Below are 23,935 nucleotides of genomic sequence, written 5' to 3' on the forward strand. Positions count from 1 at the left end.
TTGTTCCATGTGTCATATGTCATTGTAACATTGGACATGGGCAGTACTTTCCAGTTTCGGTTTTAAATCCGATCAAGTGTGTACATGCCCTGTTGGTAGGTTTAGAAAAGGAATAAACCACCCCTTCCAATCCGTTCGAAATTTTATTTGAAATTGAATTAAGTTCAATCAGGGGCGCATTTCCCAAACCCATAGTTGCTAACCTGTTAGCATGTTAGTTGGTTGGCAGTGGGAAATTGCAACCAACAAAGTTGCTAACTTAGTTACCAACTATGGTTTTGGGAAACGCCCCCCAGATTGATTAATGTGTTTACATGAAGGCTTTTCAGTCCCATTGAGCCACCAATCCGATCACTAACAGATTATTTGTTTGCATGTAATCGTAGCCAGTGTAAAACATTTTGCTTGGCTGCCCTATAAACATGAATATTTTTTGACTCAGAGACGAAGGGACTCCCTGGTCTCCAACCCACTGGAGCTTCAGTCCAAAACCAACAGTGCCATTCGCCGCAGGTTCTCTGGGCCCCTCCTGCTTCCACCTTTAGCCCGCAGACACTCCACCCTGGATGCAAAGAAATTAAAGGATCTAGAAGCGCTGTACAAATCAGCCCTGGCCTGTGCGGATGTCCAAAAAGAAAAAGAGTGAGTCATCCTGCGCACCATAACATTCTCAGCCAAGTAGATTTAGGTGTCTGATTAAATGTGCAATCTGATGTGATCATAGCTACTGTTCAATAGAACTCTGTTGCTTGAATCACATCCTCAGAATCAAAGACAGATTGCTCCTGTCACGTGTAGAGAGGTTTCCAGAATGGACGCTGAGTGTGCAGTTACTGACACAAAATGTGACTCATCATGATGCTTATTGTTTTTTTATGTATACGCCGACATGTGATGTGCACCACAGTGAGTGTCTTTGTGTTAAATGTCACCGGTACAAAGATCTGATCTGACATGTATTATAGGACATGAAGAGGTGTAGCTACAGTATGGACAATATTTCAAAGTGGCACTGTTACTTCTGATACCTTTCCTCTTCTCCATCTAATGAATTTTAATCACTTGTTAGTTAAAATTATCTGGAAAAACAAATGAAAGAAAGGTCATGGAGATTTGAGCCGAGGTTGGGAACAACTCCCGGGTGCCTTTACTGTGTTTACTGATCTGGTGAAAGGGCACAATGACTTGGAATGTGATATGAATACAGAGATAGAAGTTCAAGACATTCTCTATGCTATTATGAACACACTAACAGGCTATATTTATCTTTTTAGCAAGCATAATAACAAAGAGTACAAGTTTCGCTACATTTATATTGGAACACCTTTCCAAAAACAAAAAGTTTGTTCTGCCACAGCTTATCAGATTAGCTCTGTTCCTGCTGGGGGAAACAAACATGTCATATCAGCTTATGAGGTGATCAAGCTTGTTTTTGGAACATAGCAGCTGGTTTGTTACTGGAAGGTGGTCTACCAGCTCTAACCAGATTGATCAAGGTCTATCAGGCTGATTTTGGTCCCACAGGCTGCTAGTTCATTTTCTTAATCAGCTTGAAGCAGCGAATGACCCACATTGTCCAGCTAAACGCCATGTAGAAAAAAAAAACACCACCATACATTCAATGATACTCCAGTAATTAAATGCAGTCACGTTGGTAGAACGACAAATCAGTGTGTTCCACAGATACAATGTGTATTCAACTCTTATATTTATTCAATAAGCCCACAATAATTCCTTTATTGTAATCAGTGAGCAAGAAAATACATGTATGCATAAGATTTCACAGAACAGCTTGAAAATTTTTTTCACTTGCACTAGGCAATCTCTATTTAGTAAAATTCTCATCACATCATTGGAAGCTACTTAAAGGTGCATCCTGTAGGATTTTTGCAGTAAAATATCCAAAAAAAACCAGGCCAGTGTTAAATATTTTGTTCAGTTGAGCTCTTACAATATCCCAATGTTTTCAACTATTTGTAAATTGTGAGAAAATTGCTATTTTCACCAATGAACTGGGACGTCTGAGGGAGTCGCCAGTCAGTTTGCGTCATATCCAGGTTACCCTCGGTTTCCGGTTTTATTTGGCAGAAACACTTTACTCTCAGCAATGTGCAACATGTGTCACAGCAGCCGCTGAGCGAACGCACAGAGTATTGTCATAACATCATTTTAAACACACTTAAATGTATCTAATATGATAAACAGAGCTGCGTTACTTCATACTCATGAACCGAAAAGCGAAAATTTCATAATAAAAGTCCTGCTGCTTGGGAGGCGTGTGTTGCACAATAATCGCTCCAGCGGCCTTGCTCAGCTCCTTCAACACTCGGTCCTGCTCTGCTAAACACTACATTAACGTTAATAATTGCATCCATAAACTTGATTCCTACCCGAGTCCTATCCCGATTCTTTTCCACCGGCTGTGAGGTGGAAACCACATTACCCATGATTCTGAGCTTAAATTTGGCATCATCAAGCTACGCCTTTTTTTTTTCCTTTTTTTTTAACAGATGCCCTCAGGCGGACAGAAAGAACATAGTGCAGCTTTAAAGTCTCTGTAAACTCACGAATCAGGGAGTCCTATGACAGTTTCAGTTTCCTCTGGCTTACTTTACAATCCCACATAGAGGTTTATCAGTCTGTGTTGCGATCTCTCCTGAAGCTACAGCAGAAAATACAATTCTGAAATAAGAAAGTAAAAAAAGCCTGCGTTTATGTAAATTTACTCTCTCTCTCTCTCTCTCTCTCTCTCTCTCTCTCTCTCTCTCTCTCTCTCACACACACACACACACACACACACACACACACACACACACACACACACACACACACACACACACACACACACACACACACACACACACACACACACACACACACACACACACACACAATATGAGTATTGCTAGGAACTAAAGAGGATACATGTCTGAACTTTCCTGTTTTCACAGTATGCTTGCTTGTGTGAATTATAGTTGCACTACTATATTCACACATATTTTATAGTTGTAGCCATTTGTTCAAAATAAAACTGTTGTTGTGGCATATCACTTGGAGTACCCTTATAGTTTTTGTGCATTTTGTTTACCTGTTCCAACTTATCCCAGTATTACAACCTACCCAATAGTAAGGACGTTTGTAACAAAAGGCCAATTAGTTTTAGACATAATCTCACAAAGCATCTGATACAGTTGAATAATTTAAATTGTTGCCATTTATAGTAGACAAATGTGGGTACTTTGCCTAAAAGTTTCAGACGTGTAGCTAAAAGAGGGTAGTTTTAGGTGCTGAAGAAAAAAGTGTTACACCTTGTTCGCAACTATAATTCACACAAGCAAGCATACTGTAAAAACAGGAAAGTTCAGACAGGTATCCCCTATTTAGTGCCTAGCAATACTCATATTGTGTGTGTGTGTGTGTGTGTTTACTCAGTTTGGGAGTGTGTAAAGTACCTGGTGATGTAATGCACACTAGGCGTCACTGTATGGCGTTGCTCTGAAGGATCTTTATATCCGCCTCAGCGCGCACTCTCTCATTCACTTCAGATACATGCTGCATATGTGCCACGCCGCAGGACCGTTCTCCTTTTTGTTTGCTGAGACGACCATATGTCTCAGTTTCACTCCGTCTTCATCTGTACCACATTTATTGCTGCTGAACGATGCGGAGAGTGACTGAGCGAGTGTAACTTTAAAAGAGCTTTTGCTTCTGCAAACACGCTGTTTCAACAAAGCGTTGTATTACGATACTATCATTTTCCCGAATTTATAAACTTGAATGTATAGCGCGAGTGCTGCTCGGTTTCAGCACCACTGACCGCTGGACAGTTCTTCCGACATTGAGGCACTATATGAAGCTGCAAACTTCGACAATTACATATTCCTGACTTTGGACAGCAGACACGGAGCTGAACTTGTGCAGTGATGGAGTGCTCGGCGCTGAGCAGGGAAGGCGCTGGTCTGGCTAAACCGCCCAAGCATCTTTGGAGGCAGCCCCGGACCCACATCCGAATCAAACAGCGGTACCACTCCGACACCGAGCGGTACCTGTGCTGTAACATAGTCACGGAGCAGCGCCGCCCAGGTCTGAAAAAACCAAGAATGTCCTGGCCATGTTCTTTTAACAAACGGTAAATCGTACTTTAAATATGTGTCAATTGTTTGTAAATTAGAGTAGAACTTCCTCATGTGATGGTTGTCAATATCTCAATTATGAGGTGTTCAGTGACACGTTTAATTACAAAAATGCTTGTTTTGTATAGTAGTTTTGTATTTTTCTTGCAAAAAAGTTCAAAACCTGCGTAAATTAAAAAAAAATGCTGTTCTTTTGAACTGAATGAAATTGAAATTCCAATCATCATATATTATTAACTATATAATGGAGATTATTTATTTAGTTAAATCTCCTAACTTAAATCAGATAGAATCTTCTATTGAAGTTGTCATAAAACTTTAAATATTTTAACTTTTTTTTTCAGAACCATTTTAGTTTAGCTGAAAATACAAGCATATTACAAATACTTTTTTTTTTTTTTGTAGATGTCATCTACGTTTTTTAACCCCTGAACTGTAGCCGTTTAACCCCTTAACTGACCCCTAAACTTAAATCGCTGTAATTGAAGAATGCTTGGGAATATAGATCTACGTTTGGTCTTGTTTTAAAGTGAAAGCAATTTAAAAGTAAAAGTAAAAAAGGTATTGGAAGTTTAAATTGACGGTAAATCAAAAATACTGTACTAAATATTTGATATAAAATATATATTTTACACAAAAAAATACTATAAAATTACAAAGCCATATGTCTAACCAAGTTGTGTTCCAAATTTGAAGTTGATATTCCCATGAGATTTTGTTAAGGTGAAAAATAGTCACCGGGTGTCATCCACATTCCATTGATTGCATTTTCCTGTAACAACTTACACGATTTATGTCCAAATATCAGTTCTATCCCAAAACAGTCATCAAATATGGAACCGTGAGATCAGACCTTTCCGACAATATGTGTTTTGTCAATATTAGAAACTATTTTGATTTTAAAAAAAGTAGTTAAAATACATTTTATAATATGAAACTTGACACCGCCCACTAGGGGAGGAGCCTTCTAAAAGAATTTAATGTACCGTTTCCATGGTAATGCAACTTCCGATTTCAAAACAGTTTTCATAGGATGAATTTTGAGTTTGTAAGCTTTCGAATTATTTCGAAGTTTGTAAGCTTTCGAATCGAGTGGCCTCACAGGGCAGCGAAGCATTCTGGGAATTGTAGTCTTTCATCCCCATGAGACAAAAATACATTTTCTGTCTTTTCTCAGGCTAGAAGGCACTAAATTAAAAAAAATAATTTCACATTTCTACTACATTGATGACCCAGTTTAAATGCAGATTCATCTTCCCAGTGCTGAAGTACCCCTTTAAGTAAGCATTACTTTACATAAAATAAGAAACTAAATACAATTCTGTTTTGTATATTAAAACCAAGTATAAATCTCATCAAATTAGTGTTTTTAAGCATTTTCACATTTATTACAAAATAAAAACTAAGTAATAATTATATATTATTATATATTTTATTTGTTAACTGAATTTCAGCTGCTCTTTAACTTAGGCTATTAGTCTGATCTACGGTATTAGGCCAATCTATGTTTGGATTTTCAGTCATCAAGTAAACACTGATCACAGACACTAAAATGTTTACGTGTGAATTTAAATGTTTAAATTTTTTACCAAGCTGAAAACAACAGGCATCATACATTCAGGCCATTTCAAGTTAGATTTTTTTTTGTGACAAAGCAATATCTTAATGGGTGAGTTGTTTTACATTACTTTTAAAGGTCCCATTCTTTGCGTGTTTTGGAAGCTTTGATTATGTTTACAGTGTGTAATATAACATGAGTTCATGTTTCACGTGTAAAAAAACACAGTATTTTTCACACAATTGACTTATCTGTACGGCGCTGTTTTCTCTGTCCTAAAAACGGCCTGATGATTTCCTTGTTCTATGAAGTCCCTCCTTCAGAAACACGTAACGAGTTCTGATTGGGCCAGCGCTTCCCGTGTTGTGATTGGACATCAGCTTAGCGCACTTTGCCCGGAAAGGTCCCGCCTCTTACCATAACGGGGAGATGCAAGCGCTGAATGCACGCTCTTCTCCACGTGGGAGAGCAACAAGACCACGCCCCCTTTTTTGCGTGTTCTTGTGGGCGGAGGGTTAGTCAACAAACGGTTCTAGTGATGTCATTACATCCCTGCACTTCCTGCTGTAGTCCAAACCGGCCGTTCGCTGTAGGCTTTGAAAGGGAACTTCTGTTAAATAAAATATCTCGCTTAGCATTGAACTTTAAGCTTTATAATTTTACAGGTATTATTTATGCTCTAACAGCAACATTACACACTAACTAAAGTTTGAAAGATGGAATCGCAAAGAACGGGACCTTTAAATTAGTCTTCTATTAATTGTTAATTTAGACTGATTTGCGAACACAGAAGATGCACTAAAACAAATCATATCTAATCATGATATTTCCCCCTTCAACCTCAATCCCCCCCCCCCCCCCAACAAATCAACCGCATGGGTCTAGAAAAACAAACAATTCATACACCTTCTAACATCACATTTTGTAATATTTGCATTGTTTTATTTTTGTAAAATGGATTAGGGGAGACCGGGTATAACACTACCAATTCTGTGAATCATAAGATAGAAGTCATATGACAGTTTCACTTTTCTCTGGCTTCCTTTACGACCCCACATGGAGGTTTTCCAGTCTGTGTCACTATCTCTCCTGAAGCTACAGCAGAAAATTAATTCTGAGGTAAAAAAAAAAAACGATATTATTTTGTTCAGTTCCGTTGTAGATAGTTGTATAGTCATATCATAGTTGTATAGTATTATAGTTGTAAAGTTATATCAGGTCAAAGTGTAGTTTCTCTAGTAAAGAATGGTGAATCAGCCTCCTGCTAAATTAATATCGTCATGCTAATACAGCTGGCTAAACAATGGGTGATGTGGCGGGGTAGGTTGTAACGTGTTTTGAAACAAGTATCCACTTACATACAACTTTTGTGATTTAAATAATTCTACAGAATGCCTATGTTCATGTTAATTTGCTGTCACTCACACACACACACACACACACACACACACACACACACACACACACACACACACACACACACACACACACACACACACACACACACACACACACACACACACACACACATACACACACACATTTATGTGCACGTACAAAAATGCACAGACAAATGCACACGTGCGCATGCCCAAACACACACAAAATGCACATACACTCTCCATATTCACCCATATTTTATAGTTGCAGCCATTCATTTAAAATAAAACTGTTGTTGTGGCATATCACTTGGAAAAAAATGTTACAACCATACAGGTCACCCCCATTTTCTCATCCAATTTTTTAGAAAGCACTGAATTTTTTGGAAACACCATAGATAATTACAACAGCACATTTCATTGAAACCTCTTTCGATTAAGCAACATTTTCACCAGTCTCCCACACAGTGATTTTATTCAAATGAAAGCCCAACACAACGTGGCCATGCTATGTTGATTTAAAAATAGCCGATGGTAAGGCATATAAACCGTGAATGCTGATTGTTTGGCATTGAGTTTTGAATAGCCCTGAATCACAGAGAGTCAGAAGTAGGTGTACTAAAGTGACTCATAGCTCTCTTTTTACTTTATTTATTCAATCCTTTATTTTTGCAGATATTAATACTATCAAGCTTTGGTACTTCTACGACATTCATTTCCTACACTCTCCTAAACATGTGGATCTGCTTTACATCCGTGTGTGTTATCCATTCCAGAGACTCTGATTCCTCAGGGTATCATTCACTTGTGCTTGTTTTAATTCTCTTAGAGACTGTGCAGATTAATAATGCATCAAGACCTATTGGGCAAAACAATTTGACCCAAAATAAAAATTCTTGTGTTGTGCACAAAACCATCATAGTCTTAGAATATATCATAAAAGTATAGACATACTTTTACTTTTATGTTGGTTCTGCATCCTGTTTTGAAGCTTGAAAGCCTGTTTCACTAATTAGTTGAAAACAGCTACCTTTTTTTTTAAAATTAATTTAGTTGTTTTATGGGCAATATTTATGTGATTTTGTCATTATCCATCTGTTCTTACATCAGTGGTTATCAACAATCATTAGGTTTTAAAGGTTCTGTAAACAGTTTTCCACACTTTTTGGCAAAATGTCTTACCATAATTCAAAGAAATTAAACCAACAAGCAGCAATTATGGGACCAAGCACACCAGCATTTTAGTGTAAGGATGAGTAGATGGTTTATAGCTTTATAACTCTTAAATGTATGTGGCAGTCTTGGGAAAATTTGGCAATGATATAATTTTTGAGTCTTGTTAAATAATGACTCACTTCCTTTTGGCATCTTCACTAAAAAGGTCATTAAGGGTTTTTGTGTTTGTTTCATTTTTCAGAAGAACAGTGTTTAACACAAAAAGTCCAATATATGACTTGTGTGATGTTTGTTGTGAATGTGGTATTTAGCTAGCTTGGCAAAAACCCATGCAGGTTGTACTTGTCAACAACTTCAACAACTCTGCTGAAGTCGAGTTGTTTTAAAAGTTATTTCAGGCACTTTATTTAAAAAATATATATATTTTTCCTATGTGTTTGTTTGCACTTTTGGCCTCTAGGTGACATGATTCAAAAATCATAGTCTAAAATGTACATTACATTTTTTTTTTTGTCAGCTAATGGGTTTGAGAAAAAGAACATTTTAAAAATAATCTTTTGTAGCTTCAGCAGTTATTATATTTGCCTGTTCTTATATACAACAAAGTACAGATTATTTTTATTTATCTTTACTAATGGATAAGAAAGAAACCTATTTCATTATGCGATGTTTTCACTCAGCAAGCATATTTGCTGTCTATGGATATGGATCATATTCATAATATGGATCATATTTTAGCAGCTATGGAATTTCTTCCACCTCTTTCATCTGTTGTATCACTTTCGATGCGCAGATGTGTTTGATTATCTGGAGAAGCGCAGCCGTTCTCTAGACATTTTAGTAAACAGTAATTTACACATTTAAATAGCATTATACTGCTGTCAGAGGGCTAATGGTGAGGATGTGTTTTGAAGACTTTTAGTTGTGTTCGACTCACAGGTAGTCTAGCCATCACATTTGATTATAGAGATGTCCTCTGCTCCAAAACTGCTATAGAGAGTTTCAAATCCAAAAGCTACCCTGGAACCTTACAACATTTTGGCCAAAAAGGCAGCACTTCATGTAATGTTTATGGTAAAATAAAAACATTGTGATAGGCTCAGTGGAAAAAAATAATCCAAGATGGTGGACGAAGTAAGAGAAATGCCGAACATGTTTTATTGGTTAATTTTAGGAACCACTAAAAATAGTTTGAAACGTCATTCCAGTTAAGCATGGACCCAATATTTGTATGTAATATGAATTCTATGCTTTTTATAGTATCTTGTTGGTAGCTTCGCTAGAATAGCAACATGCTAATCAAGTCAAGTCACCTTTTTTATTTCGCGCTTTCTACAATGCCAAATGACTTAAAGCAGCTTCACAGTATTAAACAGGAAAATAATGCAACTGAATTTGATTCGGCTGTACAGCTGCTCTGGAGAAAATGGTGATCCAGCTCAGTTAAATTAGTGACAAAGCAGGTAGATTGCTAATATCAAACTCTATTGGAATCAAATTTGAGGTTACTAGATCCCACCCCATTTAGCATATTGCCTTTTGAACGCATCCTGCTATGAAGCTCACATATGCATTACGTTCTTGAAATAGGGTAGCTATGGTTGGAATTAGTGTAAATCAGTTTTCACTTTTATAGCAATTTACCTAAAGACTTACCTGAAAGAAAGAGGTTTGTTACAACAAGCCCAACTCAAGAGCATGGTCGCAGGTTTTTGGCTGGCAAATGAGAAATTGAGGTGTTCTAAATTCTTTGTGGATCTAAATTCTTTATGGATTTAACTCTTTCCCCAGCAGCGTCTTATTAGTCGAGTCAAGTCAAGTCACTGTTATGTATATAGCTCTTTTTACAATGACGATTGTTTCAAAGCAGCTTCACAGTGAACACAGGAAAACAATGCAACATCATTTGATTCAGCTGTACAGCCGCTCTGGTAAAAGCAGTGATGTCATCCAGCTAATTTGAATTGTCATATAGTGTCAATTCGGGCAGATCAGTAATATAGTTGAAATTTAAGTGTCCCCAACTGAGCAAGCCAAAAGCCAAAGGCGAAGGTGGGAAGGAACCAAAAATCCTTCAGGGCCAGAATGCAGAAAAAAATGTCTCTGGCCGACGAACAAATAGTGTATGCGATTCTGGCAACATTACTGGTCAGAAGTCATATTAGAACAATAGATATTCGGTGGATACACACCAGTGGAGATGGGTTTGAAGACACCCGAGGCGAAGCAAGTTGAGCAGGTGGCCTGGCTGAAGCCAGAGTCCTCTCTGGACTCTGGGGCAGGAGACAAAGTCCTCTCTGGACTCTGGACAGGAGACAAAGTCCTCTCTGGACTCTGGACAGGAGACAAAGTCCTCTCTGGACTCTGGGCAGGAGACAAAGTCTTCTCTGGACTCTGGGCAGGAGACAAAGTCTTCTCTGGACTCTGGGCAGGAGACAAAGTCCTCTCTGGACTCTGGGTAGGAGACAGAGTCTTCTCTGTACTTGGCAAAGGAGGCGGGGTCCTCTCTGGACTTGGGGCAAGGGCTGGAGAGCAGTGTGTAGCCCAAACACACAAAATAGCCATCACTGTAAAAGGGAGTAAGTCGACAGTGGAACCACCTCAGAGACCTTAAGGCTTGGCATTACTACATAGATGCCAGCTGCTCGCACTGACATGAGCGGTGTGTCCTCCAGACTTAAACCAGTCTCAAGAGCCAAGGGAAAGCCATTATTTCTTTATGTGCAGTGTTCATGACGACCGGGAACACAGATGTGGCGTCCATGATGGCTTAAGACTTTGGTGAGGCACCCGTGAAGGCAGGTGACTCTGGTGTAGTGTCCTTGGCAGATGGAGGTTCTGAAAGATCTGCTGAAGCGTGAGGAGACTCTGGAAGGTCTACTGAGACGTCACAAGGCTCTGGATGGTCTGCTGAAATGACACAAGGCTCTGGAAGATCTACTGAGACGTCACAAGGCTCTGAAAGGTCTGCTTAGACGACACAATGCTCTAGAAGGTTGATGGCTTTCTGGCTCTGGAGTGGAGGCGGCCATCTTGTTGGAGGACACAGGCTCTGCGGCCATCTTATCTGAAGACACAGACTAGGCGGTCATCTTGTCTGAAGACACAGGCTCGGAAAAATATTTGGGGGTAGCATCCATCTCTACTTCCCTAACTGTGTAGGAGGAACCAGACAATAATAGAGCATAGTCTATAAACTGTTTTAGAGTCAGGTCGTTTTGTAATTTTTAATGGTACAGGTACCTTGACGAAGGAATATGATTTCTTCTGCTGGTTAAATATTTGTCTAAGTCTTCTGTAATGTACTGCTCTGAGAGACACAGGTAGAGTTTCCAAATGCTGCTATATTGAAAGGTAATCCACAATCTTAGTCAAAAAGGCAAAAGGTCATACACAGGCAAGCAGTCCAAACAAGCAAACAAAACAGGAGAGACAGGCAAAAGGGTACTCCATAGATAAGGCAAGTAATCCAAAACCAATAGACAAGAAACCAGGGAAAACGTTCAGAAATGCAGTGATACAGCTAAGAAGACTTAGCCATGAGTGACAGAGTTGACCAGGCTTTTATAGGGTGGATAAAAATGGAACAACAGGCTAAACTCTGGTGGACTACATGGGCACTCTTACTGGTTATTGTCATAGTTATACAGTTTATACAATTAAAAAGTAGTTTTGTAATGTTCAATGATCATTGCTGAAAATATATTTTAAAATAAATTATGTTTAAGACTAAATTTTACCAGGTATTTAGTTATTTTTTTATTCTTCCAATGAAAATACTACCACTACAGTTAAAACCTCAGGCTTTAAGCACTGCCAAGAAACACACAGACTAAAAGCCTGTAATAAACACAAAAGTTGGGAATAATCTGTTTATTATTGGTGGATTAAACTATTTTTAATCACTCCTCTCAAAGCGTCATTCTAGACTTTTCAGTTTCTGCTTGCTGACTGCTCCAGAAAATACAAAAATACAAATATATATATATATATATATATATATATATATATATATATATATATATATTTTAAAATAATGATCCTTGCTGCAGGCATTTTTAAAGTTCTCCTTCCTCTCTACTTATATTAGTTTTCTTCTATCTTCCACACATAAAGTATTTCTGTAATCAGTGCCGTGAACAAAAATAGTTGAACTGGTATCGGCACTCAGAGAACTGTTGCAAATTGCATGAAATCAGTTACTGATTATGTGCCATTAACCCAAATTGGGTCAAATCCAATTCCTTATCCAAAAGTCCCAAATCATCATTTGGGTTTAAGAAGTGTAGGTTTAAGAAAATATATGCTCTTGATTTAACTGTGCATCTTTCTGGATCTGGAATCCAAAACTGAATGTAAAGATTCTGAAAGATGGTAAAACAACAGGCTTCTGTGTGGCCTGTCAAAGCTCTGTCTTTTTATATCTAATCTCCATAAAATGACTCCAGATCATGACTATTGCCTGCAGTTATAATTATTCTGTTTTTATAATTGACTTATTACATATATTTTTCTTGGTGGCTTCATTTCTCTTTCTAGGCTAAAGTGATTAGGAATTGCTATGGCCAAAGGGCTGATGATACTGTAATTGCATTGTATGCAAATATATTAAGCCATACTTAATTTCTTTTCCACCAATATTCCCATTAATGTTCTTCACACTGCATTGCTTTTTAATGAAGCACTGCTTTCGACAGTAATTTGTCCCCAAGCACACACAAAAATCAAGTCTGCTTTGTGTCCTTTGGTAAGAAATTCAATCTAAAGTCTAGTCAAGTAAGACTAGATTTTGATTTTAAGTTCTTTACATTGTGTGGTCTATGCCATGCTAAGGTTTCAACCTCAAGGGCAAAATACATTATATAGGTCACAGAAGAAGAAAAGAAGAAAAAAACCCTCCTGTTCTGGGTCAGACCAGGACATGCTTCAGCATGCCCATATAAAGCACTGAATTCTGCTTAATGCTTGATCTTCACCTTTTCACTTCAGTATAAATATACATGTATAGCAGTAGATTTAATGATAAGCCTGAGATATAGCCTGTTTCTGTGCCTTTATGTGAGCAGAGAGGAACTGAATGTTCTTTGCTCATTGAGCAAAGTCCATTTCGTTCCCCTAATAATAGATTTTCAGCGGGATGCTGTTTGTCCATTTGTATCATAGAACATGATTTATAGAAAAACATTCATTTCTGAGTGTAATCTTTACAAACAGTGCTGGAATCACTGGACATTGTGTCATTTAGATGGCTAGCTGTACGTTTTCTGAATGCTTAATATTCTCAGCTCTGTTCAGCTTGCAGTGTAACTGCAGAAATGCATTTAACTGTCAGCGACTGACCATCTAAAAGTGGGTCATTATCTGTCTGGCTGCCCTGCAGAGTATTTGTGAGGACCCATAAGAACTGATCTAACTGTGTTCCATGTGCTTTATCAGAAAGTGAGAAGCTTTAGATTTCACACTTTGTTGTGTGGTGTTGCTCAGACATCACTCGGAGGTTTTCATTTAATGGTGATACTTGCTAAAACAAGCTATTACTATTTTTCACCCTTAGGGCTAGAGATTTCTTCTGAAAGTTTGTATTGTTTTTCCCTATTACAAATCAAATTCAACAAAATCCTTTGACCCTCACCAACTCTTTCCTGGAATAACAGAATATTATTACACCATATGCCTGTATGCATACATTATAAAATTATTGAAATGTGTTATGTATAGGCTATGCTTGAATACATACACACGCGCCATTGAATACATACACTTCATTGGCAAAATTATTGGGACACCCCTCCAAATCATTGAATTCAGGTGTTCCAATCACTTCCATGGCCACAAGTGTATTATAATATAACAATTATAATTATAACAAAGTGAAAGCAATTGGGAACAACTGAAACTCAGCCAGGAAGTGGCACATGCTGAAGGGCACAGTGCACAGAAGTCACCAACTTAATCAATAGCTTCAGACCTCCAAATGTTGTGTGGCCTTCAAATAAGCTCAAGAACAGTGCATAGAGAATGTCATGGAATATGTTTCCATGGCTAAGCAGCTGCATCCAAGCCTTGCATCCAAGTGGTGTAAAACACACTTCAAGTGGAGACTCTAGAGCTATGGAGTGACGAATCACACTTCTCTGTCTGGCAATCCGATCCGATGGACGAGTCTTGGTTTGGCGGTTGCCAAGAGAATGGTACTTGCCTGACTGCATTGTGCGAAGTGTAATGTTTTATGGAGACAGGGTTATGGTGTGGCCTTTTTTTTTCCGGGGGTTTGGCTTGAACTCTTAATGCTTCAGCATGCTAATACATTTTGGACAATTTCATGCTCCCACCTTTGTGGAAACAGTTAGGGGATGGCCCCTTTCTGTTGCAACATAATTGTGCACTGGTGCGAAGCAAGGTCCATAAAGACAATGATGAGCGTGTTTGGTGTGGAGGAACTTAAGTCCTGACCTCAACCTAACACTTTTGGGATGAATTAGAACGGAGACTGCGAGCCGGGCCTTCTTGTCCAACATCAGTGCCTGACCTCACAAATGTGCTTTTAGAAGAATAGTCAAAAAGTCTAATGAACACACTCCATATTATTTGCCAATAATAATGCTCTCATTCACTGATGACTTTCAAGTATTAGATCTTAAATCTTTGTTTTAGGTGTTTTGATTGGCTAAATTATTCATAACTGTGGCAACCGTGACAGAGGACACTTCAGTGGACGGCTACATCATATGTGGTAAATGTAACTCGCAATCTACCTCATCCCGTGCAACCATGAAACCATTAGTGTTTAAGTGGCTGGATTTGATCAGGATCATTTTATTGTATCTCATAAATATTCTATACTCATGCTTTGTCTTCAGACACCACTTTCCACTTCATCACGAGCTCAGCTTTGCCCTTTTATTTCTAAGAATTGAGGAAGGGAGGAAACATTTCGATTTATTTCGAGTCATAAGCCATATAAAATCTCACACAGCATGTCATTTGCATCATCCTTTATTTAAAAGAAAGGCGTTGTCTTAAATTGAATGAAATGAAGAGTGTTTTACATGAGTGGAATATGATTGCTCAATTTTATCAAGAAGGCAGATGATGCCACTGGGTAAAATCCATATTACTCAAATACAAATTGTGGCCATTTCAATAGTTTCATAGGGCGTTCGAATTGATAACGGATGCTTGCCCAGTGTGTTCGCCTGCCGTCTCCGGAACCAAAACACAGCTTTGGTCTCTGATCTTGCTCTGTACCCACCACATGGTGTCTCATCTGTGAAATTAAACTCATTTCTCATTTGGGGGAGGTGGATGGCTTAGGATGGGGAGCTGTTTCCAGACACTTCTCTCCACAGGCCACAGGGAAAATAATGGCCAACTCATGTCACGACCGGATCTCCGAGCAACATCTGCTCGCTGAGGTTCACCTGACCCAACAGCACCGCCACCAACTCATCGTTATTAGATCATTAATTCTGTCCATATTTCCTTCCTCTCATTGCAGACACTCACTAAAGCAATCTCTCTCCCATTGCTGTCCAACTGAACATGCCTTTTTCAAAGCTTTGATGTTCCTCTATGCTCTGTCCTTTAGAAGCGTGTCTGATGTCTTACTGCCTTCTAGAAATACACTACCGGTCGAAAGTTTGGATTAGATTCCAAATTTTTTTTTTTTGATGTTCTTTTTTTTTTGATCCTCATCAGTTCTGCATTAATATGACCAAAATGCATATTGTGAAATATTATTACAATTTAAAAGTGCTGTCATCTGTTTAAATATATTCTATGTAATAGCACTTTGAGATTTTCTTTAAAATGTAAAGTGCTTTATAAATAAAATAAATTATTATTATTATGATTATTATTATGATTAATTTATCCCTGTGACGACAAAGCTGAATTTGCAACATTATTGCAGTCTTCAGTGTCACATGGTCCTTCATAAACCATTCTAATATGATGAACATGTTCGTTTTTGATACATACAATTTTTTGTGGAAACTGCAATACACTTCCATTCAAAAGTTTAGTGTCAGTAAGATAAAAAAAGAAACATTTTCAGCAAGGATGCATTGAATTGATCAGTAAAGACAATGATACAAAAAATGACATGGCAGCTGAAAATCGCATGACCCTCATAGGTGAAGGATGTCCGACCGACTCATAAGCGAGCGAAATAGCCTCGACTATCCACTTGCTAAGCGTCTGCTTTGAAGCCGGTTTTCCCTTATTGGAGGACCCAAAAGATACAAACAACTGTTCTGACTTTCGCCACAGGGCAGCTCTGTGGACATATGCATCTAGGGCCCTGACCGGACATAGCAGATTTAGCTTCTCTTGGTCTTGACTAGTGAACGGAGGCGGACAGAAAGCCTGCAGCATTACTGGTCCCGGCACGTTGGTCGGGACCTTGGGAACATATCCTTCCCTCGGGAAGAGAAATGCTTTCACCATTCCTGGTATAAATTCAAGGCAAGAAGGTGCAACTGATAGAGCCTGTAGGTCTCCTACTCTTTTCAGTGATGAAATCGCTAGGAGAAACACTGTTTTTAGTGTGAGGAACTTTTCTGACACTTCCTCTAACGGCTCGAAGGGAGTTGACATAAGGCCTTCCAGCACTATGGCCAGGTCCCAAGTCGGCACCCTGGAGCGTGCCGCAGGTCTGAGCCTCAAGGTACCACGGAGGAAACGCGTGACCCACGGGTGTCTCCCTAATGATGCGTTATCTAATGGATTATGATACGCAGATATCGCCGACACATACACTTTCAGAGTCAACGGGGATAACCCTGCGGAGAATTTTTCTTGCAAGAACTCGAGAACTGAACCGACCGGGCAGTTAACAGGGTCCAAAGTCTGGTGCGTACACCAGGCGACAAAAACTCTCCATTAAAATATTTAGTTTCCAAATAAATTGTATTCTTTAAAGAATCCTGAAAAATAATGTTTCCACATTTTTGTTAAGCAGAAAAAAATACTGTTTTCAACATTGGTAATTATTAGAAACTGTATTAAAGGTGCACTATGTAGAATTTTTGCAGTGAAATATCCAAAAACCACCAGGCCAATGTTACATATTTTGTTCAGTTGAGTTCTTACAATATCGCAAATGTTTCCAACTATTTGTAAATTTTAAGAAAATTGCTATTTTAACCAATGAACCAGGACATCTGAGGGAGTCGCCTATGTGCTTTACCCTCGGTTTCTGGTTTTATTTGGCCGAAATACTTTACTCTCAGCAATGTGCAACATGTGTCACAGCAGTCGCTGAGCGAACGCACACAGTAACGTCATAACATCTTTTTAAACTCACTTAAATATATCTAATATGATAAACAGAGCTGCGTTACCTCATACTCATGAACCAGAAAGGGGAAATGGCGCAGACGATCCTTTCATAATAAAAGTCCCGCTGCTAGCGAGCCATATGTTGCGTAACAATCGCTCCAGCGGCCTTGCTCAGCTCCTTCAACACTCGGTCCTGCTCTGCTTCACACACCAGTAACGTTAATAATCACATCCATGAACTTGATTTCTGCCCGAGTTTCCATTTCCGCCGACTGTGAGGTGAAAATCGCATGTCCCAAGATTCTGAGCTCAAACTTGGCGTCATCAAGCTACACCTTGTTTTTTTGTCGGAAAAGTTACATAGTGCAGGTTTAATAATTGAGCATCAAATCATTATATTATGATATAATGATTTCTTACAGCGACTGACAACTGAAGACTAGAGTAATGGCTAGAGTAATATGTTAAAATATAAAACTGTTAAATATATATATTTAAGCTAATTTAATATTTCACGTATTAACTCTATGTAGTATTGATTAAATGGATATAGCATCAGTGAGCATAAGACACTTCTATGAAATACATAAAAAATAATAAGTAAATAATTATAGTATACGTCTCATGTCTCCATTTTCAAGGTTGTCTCATAAAAACATGTAGGTGACTGGACTGCCTTTTTTGTCTTTCTTTCTCATTCAAACACACTCTATGAAGGAGCATTTGGCACCGCAGTACTGTTAAAAAGAAACCACACTGCAGACCGATAGTGTTTGTTCTGAACGCAGCGGTGATGTTTGCTAAGATGCCGTGTGCTCTTAAGAGTTTCGATGGTGTTGTGAGGTTTTGTTTGCCTTAATAATGATTAATGTTAAGACTTGGGTAAAAGGTGCTGTTGCCAGATCAGAACTAATTCTCTGAGCAAACAGTACAGTGTTTGTTAAATAACCCATCATGCCAGATGCCAAACAGTCCCTTTATCAATTATTCGGGTGGGTGGCTGATAAGGCAAGCAGCACAATTACTCCTGTTCATATTAAGGTTTAAAAGTATACTTCACCGCTTTTTCATATTAAACAATGTTATTCCCTTAACTAAGATGAGTTGATACATACCTCTCTCGTCTGAGTGTGTGCACTTAATCGCTCTGACGCGCGATGACGATCTGATAGCATTTAGCTTAGCCCAGTTCATTCACTATGGTACCAAACAGAGATCAAGTTAGAAGCGACCAAACACCTCCATGTTTTCCCTATTATAATATAGTTACACGAATAGTTGAACGATCAAGTATGGTTACATAATATAAAATGTGACTCTTTCCTAAGCTGAAACATCCTCCATCACATCTCTCCCTCCCCCCTATTGACAGAAATGAGAGATTGTATTTATTTTGTTTGTTTATTTATTTTATTTATATTTTTATGTATTTTTTTGATTACGCAACACAGTCTCACTCCCAGCTTGTCACATATTGACACTTGGTCAGGAGCCCTCTGCGTCACATTTTAACGTGCAGGGTACCCCTTTAGTGTCTTTTTTCGACGAGCATGGTGCTTTATTCATTTCAAAGAGAAACCTTTGGCGTCATATACAGACACGTCTAGTATATCATCATAATGAAAATACAAATTGGGTCATGAATTTGCCATTATGACAGGCTAAAATATATTTTTATTTACATTTCTTTTAATTTACGCTAGTTAGACACTTTTTAACATGTAACCCAACCCCATCCCATCCCTAAACTTATCTATTTGTGTATAATATGATATAAAGCACAGGATATAACAGGCAGATATGACTACATGCACAATTGTTTTCAAAAAGTACAAATATTCCAAGTGTTCCGAGGCCAAACGATTGATTTGTGTGAAGAAAATCCCCAAAAGCGATCAGCATCTCCATCCGCCGAAGATCATGCACGCAACACATCAAATTATAAAAATTGCCGTCAGAAAAAAACGTTACATCAGATTTCATGGTGAAATTACTCTTTTGTGTCTCGTGACCAATTGTGTCATCTTTGATTGTAAAATGTCATCAGCTCTCCGATGTCTCGTAAACGTCATGCTAAAGAGTCGGGTGTATCATTTGAATGAGATATGAATGTGTGCGTTCACAGAGCAGCACAATCATCATTTCAGCAACTAAAACATTAAGATCAACTCTGTTCTTTACAAGAAGACATAGTATGACTTCAGAAGACTTGGAATGTTAATACTTTCATACTGTTTTGGTCAGTTTTTGCAATACCTGTGACTGGACTTTTATTTGCCTGTTATGTGTTTTATATTGTTGAGAAGTGGGTAGGTTTACGGTAGGAGTTGCACTCTAAAAAATAATTCAGTGGCTTAGTAAATATCACAGTAATAATTAACTTTATTAACTTAATAAAATCTCTCAATATCATTTACTTGATGGTTTTAGTTAAACATACCAAAATAATTGACTAAAAATCCAACAGTTAATTTTGTCTAAAATGTATAGTTATATTTAAGTTTTTTTCACTAAAATAATTTAGTATTCAAATAACCAATTATTTATTTTAAATATACTTAATACATTTGCAAAATTTATTTCGAAATATTTGAGAATGGAGAATTAAACCGATCTGTTTCAAGAACCACAAATATTGCTTAATTAAAATCAAGATTATTAATATTTAACTTACTCTGAAGAAATTGATTAAGTTTATTCGATTAAAACAATGAGCCCCTCCCCCACCCTCTGACGCGACGACAGCTGGACGGTTGAGTGAGTGCGGATATTTGAATTCTCCTCAGTCACCAGAGCAGTTTCTTCTTATCAGCGTTGCCGAATTGAGGCATTTCCTCTGTGAAATTCAGGTTTGTATGTTTTGTTTTATCTATATAATCATCACTGTGCTAAAAGGCATTTTATTTAATTCAAAACAACATACAGGGACGCAGTGTGAGTCACCTTAAGTTAACGTGTGGCGTTGGTCTTTGAAACGCCTGCTGTGTTGCTCAAAACACACAACTTTATTCCTAAAGATAATGAATATAATGAATTTGGATGATAAAATCTTATTAAAACTGGGCACTGTTTGTTTATTGTCAGGTTATGGAGTCTGGCGCCTCGCAGCATCTTTCAGCTACGAATGAAACGCAGGACAGCGGTCTCAAGTTCAAAGTCCACCCGCAGACCACGTTAGTCCATCTCAGGCCCGAGGAACAGCGCTGATACGGTGGAAATGGGATAACAGACCGGTTGATTTCACTTGAATTACTTTTAAATGTTTAATTTTTACTTCTAAAATGTTTGTTACATGAGTTTAAATGTTGTAAAATAACGTATGTCAAAACAGTAATATATGCTGTAACGTTAACGTTTTTTGCTGTACTCGTCGACAATAAAGGCCATGTCATGTATAAGTGTGTTTGTGTGCACTGTGGAGTATTTTACAAAGGTTTAGAGGAAATTAAAGTTATACTATACAAGTTAGTAATACTCATAAATAAAAACAGTTCATATTAGTTCTTAAATATTGGTTTTTAAAATGCTTTTTACCCAATTTTTTCTACTCAATTGAATTTGTTAATGTAACAAATGCAGTTACTCAGATCTACTTAATTTTTTTTACTTACATTTACTCAGTTCTTATGGTGTCTTTAATTAATTTCACTGCTTTAAAATTTACTCAATTTTTTTAGTGTAAAAATGTTTCACCAAAAAAATTGAGTAAATCATAGTATTAGTTTTTAGAGTGTGGGTTTGTTGCTCCAAAATATAAAAGTAGGCTATAAATATTCATAAAATCATGTCTACTTTTACAAATGCAAAGAATGAAATGCATCTTGCTCTGATTCATTAGGCAAACAATTGAAAATGAATGGAGCAGCCAGCTCGTTAAAAGGATGCTAAACGGGTACCACGTGCATTAAAAAGTGACTCTGATGAGTCCTGACCAACCGTCAATATGTGACGAGTTAGGAGTGAGACGTGTTGAATGGCAGTATTTGTTTCTGTCATTTTTTCAACTACCCTAATACCTTGAGGGTATTTAAAATGCACATGTATGCTTTTGGCAGACACTTTTATCCAAAGAAATGAAATTTTGGGCCATATCAGTTTGAAAAATGTTAATTTAGCTAGGAATCCAACGTAAGATTTTTGCATGGCTAGCATCATGCTCAGCGGTTTGAGCTTCAGGAAAGCACACACACAAAAAACATATATATATAAAATAAAATAAAAAAAGTTAAAATACTGTATTCATATATATATATATATATATATATATATATATATATATATATATATATATATATATATATATATATATATATAAACTGTGATTAAAATTGGTTTAATATAGTTTTACATATCATTTGTTTTCCTGTATATTTTTGTGATTTTTCTTGAATTGTACTGAATCCAATAGTCAATTTGACCAGCAACTTAAAATTGTACACTGAATGCAAACATAATTAAAGTTGCAGCAATGTTGAAAGACCCCTCGCAAGTTTTGTTAGATTTTTTTTTTTTTTACGCACATTTTTTCCGTTGCTTCATAAAATTAATGTTGAGCCACTGGAATCACATGGACGATTTTAATTAAATATGTTTTTACCACCTTTCTAGGCCTTGAAAGTGTTAATTAAATAGCTATGGAGGGGTAGGGGAACTCTCGGATTTCATCAAAAATATCTTCATTTGTTTACTGAAGACGAAGGCCTTATGGGTTTGGAATGATATGAGGTTTAGTGATTAATGACAGAATTTTCATTTTCACTAACCTTTTAATTGACTTGAATTAATTTCCTTTACATATTATATATATATATATATATATATATATATATATATATATATATATATATATATATATATATATATATATATATATATATATATATATATATATATATATATATATATATACGTTTTCTTGAGATTCATCCTGCATTTTTCCTGATCGAATAGTCATCCAATCATTAAAAGGCCAAGCGTACAGTAAATGCCCTCCAGAACTCATTTATGATGTGTGGTTCTGGTTGTTCAGACCACATACTCCATTATTAAACCTCCAGCATAAGAAAGTCAGCATATGGAAGTTTGGAAGCAACCACAATCCACATGGGACATCAGGTGTGAGAGTGAGTGCATGGTGCACTCAGAAACCTGAACAATTATTGTCATTTGGTCTTTGTCATAAGTGTTTTGCTACTAGAATCATGAAATTTATTTTTGTTCTGTTTTGTTATATATGTGTTATATATATTATGTTATATAACGAATTCTATTCGTTATTACTGCAAATAGGTAATTCTGATGCATTCAACGACTATCCATTACATGTAGGCATTTTTATCTTTATGTACACAATAATAATCTTTTACATTATAATCATTTTATTTTTAATATTTGGCATGTTTGTGTGCGGCTGTTTCTGTGTGTGTAATAAAAAGAGGTTGTGCGTGTTGTGCACCCGTCTATAGGAGCACATTACTGCGCTGTTGACTTTAGACCAGGTTTCAGTTGGTCATGGTGCAGTCGTTTTCAGTTGCCTTAAAATAGAAACGTGCCAACAATGCACCTGAACATATCTCGTTTTCAGACCAGAATTTTAGAGACCGCTTATTGTGTGAAAACAACGTTAATGGTAGGGTCACACCATGAGTAGGCCTGCAGGTTAATAGTCTTTAAAATTTTGAAAATGTGACTACTGATTAGACAAAAGGATGTTAGCAACAAAAACAAAACAAAAAACTGTATTTTGTTCTGCATTACTTAATGCATAGTTAACTATTAATAGCAATTTTATGTAAAAATCACTAATTACACTCAAGGATCACTACATTAACACTGTTTATGTAATAGGTTGGTGGTTCCATGAATGAGTAAATGAATGGGTGAATGTGAAGCAAGATGTAAAGCGCTTTGGTGGCCATGGGTCTGTTCAAAGCGCTATATGAATGCAGTCCATTTACCCTTTTAAAGAAAAGGAAAAAAAGATTTTTCTCAATATCCCCAGGCGTCTCCCAGAAATGTCAGCAGAGAGACAGGTTTTAGGTTAACAATACAGAGAGATGGGTTTTTTCCTCAGTTTTAATTATACAGTACGATAATGTGGTCCGTGTAATGAGTTCACTCTATGTTCCAGCCCAATCTGCCATATGTTGTGTGGATCTCAGACATGGTGATTTTCGACACCCTTCTTCTAATTTACACACATACATATAGCTCTCCTCTTTTTCAGCAGAGCTCAGGTGTGCACGTAACGCTGAAGCCTCAGAAACAAACCGGCTGTGATGGTGATTATTTTTCAAATCAATGCAATCAACAATTGTTACTCATCCTAAATCAAAGTATCATTGGTCTAACTGCATCTCCTATGGAAAAACAAAATCAATAGGTCACCTAAAAATAAAAACTGTCAT

At 37.3% G+C, this 23,935-nt stretch overlaps 1 protein-coding gene across 1 annotated transcript in view; it reads left to right on the top strand.

Moving 5' to 3' along the window:
* The first annotated feature begins 3,550 nt into the window (after window positions 1-3,550).
* The window catches only part of pde4cb (phosphodiesterase 4C, cAMP-specific b), an 86,435-nt gene continuing 66,050 nt past the window's right edge, over window positions 3,551-23,935 (top strand). Inside the window, exon 1 of the mRNA XM_067432159.1 lies at window positions 3,551-4,129. Coding sequence (XP_067288260.1) covers window positions 3,924-4,129 — 206 coding nt within the window. The 5' untranslated portion in view covers window positions 3,551-3,923. The remainder of the gene's footprint in view (window positions 4,130-23,935) is intronic.

This window comes from Pseudorasbora parva, chromosome 22 (assembly GCF_024679245.1).
Source record: "Pseudorasbora parva isolate DD20220531a chromosome 22, ASM2467924v1, whole genome shotgun sequence".
NCBI lineage: Eukaryota > Metazoa > Chordata > Actinopteri > Cypriniformes > Gobionidae > Pseudorasbora > Pseudorasbora parva.